Source organism: Pongo pygmaeus, chromosome 2 (genome assembly GCF_028885625.2).
Source record: "Pongo pygmaeus isolate AG05252 chromosome 2, NHGRI_mPonPyg2-v2.0_pri, whole genome shotgun sequence".
Taxonomy (NCBI): Eukaryota; Metazoa; Chordata; class Mammalia; order Primates; family Hominidae; genus Pongo; species Pongo pygmaeus.
In genome coordinates, this window is record NC_085930.1 from 150428459 (window position 1) to 150435523 (window position 7065).

The following is a 7065-nucleotide window of genomic DNA, read 5'->3' on the forward strand; positions in this document are numbered from 1 at the left end:
GCAATTCTCCTGCTGCCCAAATAGCTGGGATCACAGGCGTGCACCACCACGCCTGGCTAATTTTGTATTTTTAGTAGAGACGGGGTTTCTCCACATTGGTTAGGGAGTCTCAAACTCCCAACCACAGGTGATCCGCCCGCTTCGGCCTCCCAAAGTGCTGGGATTACCGCGCCCGGCCTCACGTTGTGACATTCTAAACCACATTGTCTTACACCTCCAGGTTCTTTCCATATTCATCCGCCTTGCCCTCCACTGTTCTTTCCTGTGCCCAGCCTGATTCGATCTCATGCTTCTACAACCATTTTCAACCTCAATTTACCCTCTGTAGCTGAAATTCAGTACTATTTTCTAAAGTTCTTGTTTTTCCTCTCGACTGTATTTCTTGTTTTCCCTTCTACTTTTGGCCTGTACCTGGAGAAGCCTGGCATCCAGAAGCTGTAGTGTTAGGCACCTCCAGCCTTATAAGCAGGACCTGGCCATATGGCTAAATGAAAAGCAGGAAGGAGGAAAAGGGAGAGTTCCATGGAAAAGAATATGGAGGAGGGGTTGACGCAGGCTCTCTAATAACACATTAGGGATTTGGCTCTTTATTTTATAGGAAAATCAGTGAGAACTCTGGGTTTCAAGTGATACAAAACCAATTCAAACTGACTTAAGTACAAAAGTAAATCTGTTGACTCCTGTAAATCCAGGGTGGTTCTAGCTAAAAATCCAGCTGGAATCAAGGGTTCATATAATGCCACCCACCTCCATCTCCTGGGAGTTCTGCTGCTTTCTTGACTTTACTCTCAGGCAGGCTCTTTCCCACATGGGGGCAAGTTGAGCAGCATTAGCCAGAGGGTTACATTCTGCCTCGTTAATAATCTCAAGAAGGAGCTCTTCTTTGGACTTTCACTGGACAACCATGAGTCACATGCACACCTGTTAACCAATCACTGTGCCAGGGAGATGAAATACACTAGACATCCGTGGGCTATGTGCATACCCTGGAGGGCAGGGGAGTGGAACCCTAAAACAAACTCAAGGTGCTGTTGCAAAAAGAAGCTAAAATGGAAGCTGGGTAGGTGGAAACAAGAGATGTCTACTAAAGAAAGAGGGCCAGTAATGGTATTAGAGCTGGTAATGATAAGATCAGCATGTTGCTTTCAGATGATTAATCTGGAAGCAGGGTCCAGGATGGGCTTGGGATTGGGGAAGTTTGGGATTAAGAAAACCAGTTAGAAGGCTACTCTATCATCCAGGTAAAAGACATGACAGTGAGAATGGGAAAGACAGGACAAGTGTAAGAAGTTACTTCAGAGGTAAGTTAATTGTCAGCATCACTCGCACCAAGAAGGTATAAGGAAGAGGTATGAGGTCAGAGGAAAGTCACTCAGCTAATAAGAATGTGGGAGAACGCCTCTCTCAGAAGCCTAAGATCCACTCCCTCTAATGTAGTTGAGAGATATCCTACCTACTTATGATTATGTTCTTTCCCCGTGCAGGTAAATTACTGATCTTAAAAATTACAGTCACTCCCCAGATCTCTTCAGATACCTTCAGATCAATTTGGAAAAATAGCAAGAAGTCTAATACTATCCGTAAAAAGAAGAAAAAGGTAAGTTCTTGGACGTCTGTGTCAGTGAGGAGCAGCCACCAGGGAGTGCTCTGTGGAGCCTGGGCCCTTGGGGCAGATGGCACCATCAGCTGCAGGTTTTGCATTTGATTATATGAGAATTTAGGTTCTAGGTCATGCTCCCCTAAACCATCATTCCAATCTGATGGATGATGATTGAACCAAGAGACAAGTAAGTAAGAGAACAATAGTTTCCTCAAAGATTGGCACAGACTGGGCCTCCCCTCTTTAATTCCCACCGCTACCCAAATCCTAGTTGCTGCTAGCCTATTGTGGATCTGAAAAGATAAATTTACTTTTAAATTTACCTAAACTCTTTATGAAGGCTGTGCTACCTCTTAGGAGGTAATGCTTTATATATGTTTATTCTCTACTGTAAGAAGTTGAACTCCCTTTTTTCTATAATTTATGATTTCCTGTTTATTATTTCACAGACTAAAAACTGAATATGGGTGCTGTATTTCCATATGGATGTCATCTATTTCCATGGCCAAGCAGACATGCCTAGATAGATATTGCTTATTCTATAGTAATATTTTTCACTGTAACCAAGTCCCTTTGAAGTTCTCAAATTTGATGATTATTGTATGAAAGTTTAAAGTCATGTGATAATCCTGTCTTGTGATGATCCCATCACACTTGTCATTTTCTAAAATGTGGGTTTCACAAGTAGGCCTTAGTAAAAAAACACTCAATTCTCTGAGGCTTCATCTCTCCTGCATATGAAATTTATAAGTTGAAGTAAGTCATACCTTTATCTAAGAAAGAAAGAATCCTCTTTCATAAATATACCTGTAGTTGGGAACAATAAGAATGGTTGGAAATAATAACCACTTCCTAAAAGACACCATCCCTAAAAATGAGGATCCTCCCTAAATGAGGAAACTTTTTTTTTTTAAGACAGGGTCTTGCTCTGTTGCCCAGGCTGGAGTGCAATGGCGCAATCTTGGCTCACTGCAACCTCTGCCTCCCGGGTTCAAGCGATTCTACTGCCTCAGCCTCCTGAGTAGCTGGGATTATAGGCGCGCACCACCATGCCCAGCTGATTTTTTGTATTATTAGTAGAGACAGGGTTTCACCATGTTGGCCAGGCTGGTGTCGAACTCCTGAACTCAGGTGATCCACCTGCCTTGGCCTCCCAAAGTGCTGGGATTACAGGCCTGAGCCACAGCGCCCAGCCAAATGAGGAAACTTTTAATTCCTCTGCCCCACCATGAAGATGCCACATAGCCCCGTGAGAAATGGAAGAGGTGTGGTTGATTGATGTACAGATGACAGTGGGTGAGTTGAGTTTTATATGCCACAACAATATGGTGCTGGATGAAGAGCATGGCCTAGGCAGTTAGATGAACCAGAAGTCTCTGTGGAGGAACTGCCGCTTTCCAGGTACTGAGCCTGGGCAAGTCAGTTCACCTCATGCTCCTCAGTGTCCTCTTATGTAAGACATAGTTAAGAGTAGCAGGGCTGGGTGCAATGGCTCATGCCTGTAATCCCAGCAGTTTGGGAGGCTGAGACAAAAGGATGGCTTGAGGCCAGGACTTCAAGACCAGCCTGAGCAACATAGTGAGACCCCCTATCTCTACAAAAAATTTAAAAATTAGCCAGCTGTGGTGGCATGTGCCCGTAGGCCTCACTATTTGAGAGGCTGAGGCAGGAGGATTGCTTAAGCCCAGGAGGATAATGCTTCAGTGAGCTATAATTGCACCACTGCACTCCAGTCTGTGTGAGGAAGTGAGACCCTATCTCAAAAAAAAAAAAAAGAGTAGCGCCTATCTCAATTGGTGAGCATTGAATGAGACCACACATGTCAAGCATTTTAGAACAATGCCTTGTTCATATTATACACTCAAAAATAAATATGAGTGGCTCTTATTATTGCTGCTGTTATTGTGGATGTTAGAATTGAATGGTGCCAGTTATTTCACCTATGACAACCATACAAGAAACATAGGAAAGAAATGAAAAAAAAGAAGACTGAAGACCTCTTCATTTTGTAAAAATAAAAAACAAAAACTTCATTCATTCTATCTACAAATTTAACAAGTGCTAGCAAGTTTGTGGAATCAAACTAACTGTAGGGTAAGACCCTCCACTCTCCAGGGTCTTAGGATCTAGCTAAGAAGACAAGATCTTCGGCCAGGCGCAGTGGCTCATGCCTGTAATCCCAGCATTTTGGTAGGCCGAGGCGGGTGGATCACCTGAGGTCAGGAGTTCGACACCAGCCTGGCCAACATGGTGAATCCCTGTCTCTACTAATAATACAAAAATTAGCCAGGCATGGTGGCACATGCCTGTAATACCAGCTACTCGGGAGGCTTAGGCAGGAGAATCACTTGAACCTGGGAGGCGGAAGTTGCAGTGAGCTGAGATCACGTCATTGCACTCCAGCCTGGGTGACTAGAGCAAAACTCTGTCTCCAAAAAAAAAAAAAGACAAGATTTTCTTGCATTAAAAGTGAACAACAATAAAGTACACAACTTGGAAAAATATGTGTCATTAAGCAGGATAAGAAAGGCCATAGAGTAACAAGGTCAATGTAACAAATTTACCAGAACTGATGTATCCAATATGTGAGAGCTCCTGAGAACTGTTCCTGCTTAAAAGAAATGAAAATAGACTGGGCGGGCGCCGTGGCTCATGCCTATAATTCCAGCACTTTGGGAGGCCGAGGTGGGCGGATCACGAGGTCAGGAGATCGAGACCATCCTGGCCAACATGGTGAAACCCCATCTCTACTAAAAATACGAAAACTAGCTGGTCGTGATGGCCCATGCCTGTAATCTCAGCTACTCAGGAGGCTGAGGCAGGAGAATCGCTTGAACCAGGGAGTTGGAGCTTGCAGTGAACTGAGATCATGCCACTGCACTCCAGCCTGGCAAAAGAGCGAGACTCCATCAAAAAAAAAAAAAAAAAAAAAGAAATGAAAATAAAATTCAAAAAGACCTTTTTTGAAATTTGCTACACATATCCACTGGGTAGGAGTGTAAAATCAGAATACCTCTTTAGCGGGTCTTTTGGCAGTGTTTATTAAAATGAAAAATACATAGCTTTTGACTCAGCCATTCTACTTTTAGAAATTTGTTTACTGTCACATGTGTGCAAGGAAATATGTATGAGGACGTTCACTGCAGCACTCTTTATTTTACATGGGAAATAACTAAATTTTTCTCAAAGAGTTTCAGGGGAATAAATCACAGTAAATGTATGTGGTAGAATACTATGCAGTCATTGAAAGAATAATGTGGATACGTAAGTGCTTATATGGAAAAGTATCCAAGTAACACCATTTTTAAAAACAGGTGAGAAAATAGTATATGTGAAAAATTCATACAAAAATGGATTGACATAGTATAATCCAGCAATTTCACTTGTGTGTATACATCTAAAAGAATTGAATGTAGCGTCATTAAGAGATATTTGAACACCATGTTCAAAGCAGCATCATTTACAATAAATCAAAAGTGGAAGTAGCCCAAATGTCCATGGAGAGATGACTGGATAAATTAAATGTGATATATACATAAAATGGAATATTACTCGGCCTTAAAAACGAAGGAAATTCTGACACATGCTACGACATGGATAAAACTTTAAAGATATTATGCTAACTGAATAAGTCAGTCACAAAAAGACAAATACTGCATGCCTCCACTTAGATACTTACAGTAGTCAAAATCAGAGACGGAAAGTAGAATGGTGGTTGGGAGGACGTGTGAGGAGGGAGTTATTGTTTAATAGGTACAGAGTTTCAGTTTTGCAAGATGAAAAAGTTCTGGAGATTGTTTGCACAACAGTGTGAACATACTAAACACTACTGGACTGTACACTTAAAATGGTTAAGATGGTAAATGTTATGCAAATTTTACCACAATTTAAAAAAATTTTTAAATTGATGCATTGTGCGTCTGCTTGTACATATACAGGAATTTCTGGAGAGTCTATTAATGGTACTTGGGTTTTTATTGTATTCCTGTTTCACTGTTTTTATCATTTGTGAGCTGTCAATTTTTAAAAACTTAAAATTGTTCAGTAAATTATGCTGAGCTTGTTAAACATCTGTAACAGCGCTCTTTGCTTGCTGTGTGACCTGGTGCCAAAAGTGTAGAAGAAGCACAGTAAATGCTGTGATTTCCTGGGAGGACATGAATATGTGGTGGCAAAGAGTAGCCAGTGAGAACACAAAGATGAGCACATTTTTTCTAAGCACAGAGGGCAATCCAGCTGAAGAAGGTAGGGGAAGTTCTGTCCAATTTCAGAGATGTTAACATGTGAGGAAAAGACAGTCTATGGTACACTTGGATGACTGTGCAGACCAGTCTCACGAGGATCCTGCAGAGAGGTGCTGGGGATGGCCTTGACAGGTAGGTTGGGGCCATATTGTGGCAGGACTTAAATGAACAATCAGGACATTTAGATTTTGTTCTGATGATAATGTGGAGCTTTGGAACATTTTGAGCAGGAGAGTGTCAGGAGGTAGGAAAATTAACCAGGCATGTTAGATTGAATGGCAGTTAGACTGGGGAGGAAAAGCAGGGAAGAAGTCAGGACACTGTAATCCAGAAGCAGGGTGATGAGGTTAAGACTCCACAATAGGGAATGGAAAGTTTGGTTGATTCTAGAAATTTCTAAAGAAAGAATGAACAGATAATTACGTATGAAGGGCGAGGAAGGGAAAGAGTCAACAGTGACTGTGGTTTCAGACCAGGACAGTTATACCTAGGAGAGAATTACATCTCAGGCAGAGAAAGGCAACTGTTGAAAGAAAGCTAAATTTTGCAAGAAAGGAAATGAACTCCCTTTCACCTGTCGAGTTTGAAGCAACAATGAGCCATTCAAGCAGATGTCACCAATATCTAATAGAAAAACTCAGCAGATTTCAAAAAAGAGATAAAAGCATACACACAGTGCTATACTCATCCACACCTGCAGCTCAAGAAGATTCAATGTGGAGCAATTTTAGACAAATGGATTAAAATCAATCCCCAAAACTCTACTTTCTCAGGAAAGTCACCAGGTTTCTAAAGAAGGCATCATGAGATTTAGGCATGGGTTTTTCTATTTCATTTTTCATCTATTCTGAAATATTCTACATCACTTCTTTTTTTACATCCGAAATTGATTTACGTCACACAATTGATGACTGATGTCTTACAATTAATGAAATATAATGTTGGGAGGATTTAAGGAATTCTCCAACAAAGGCTGATTGCCTTGGTCACATGTACGCTTTCAGAATGGGGTGTGTGTGTGTGTGTGTGTGTGTGTGTGTGTGTGTGTGTTGGGGGAGTGGGGTGGCAGGACTAATGATTTCCGGCCGTAGCACCTTCACCTAAGACCAAGAGAGGCAAATGAACTGGAGGGTTCCATCTGACCAAAGAAGACCAGAAAATGCTCAGGGACCTATGGACATGAACACAATTATTTCCAAGAAAAAAGATGAGCCATAACTC

The 7065-nt window shown here is 41.6% G+C and overlaps 1 protein-coding gene across 1 annotated transcript in view; it reads left to right on the forward strand.

Annotated features, from left to right (window-relative positions):
* LOC129032625 (uncharacterized) overlaps positions 1–2532 on the forward strand; it is a 79100-nt gene extending 76568 nt beyond the window's left edge. The window contains exons 11-12 of the mRNA XM_054480203.2: positions 1485–1597; positions 2050–2532. Coding sequence (XP_054336178.1) covers positions 1485–1597; positions 2050–2061 — 125 coding nt within the window. The 3' untranslated portion in view covers positions 2062–2532. The remainder of the gene's footprint in view (positions 1–1484; positions 1598–2049) is intronic.
* The last annotated feature ends 4533 nt before the right edge of the window (positions 2533–7065 follow it).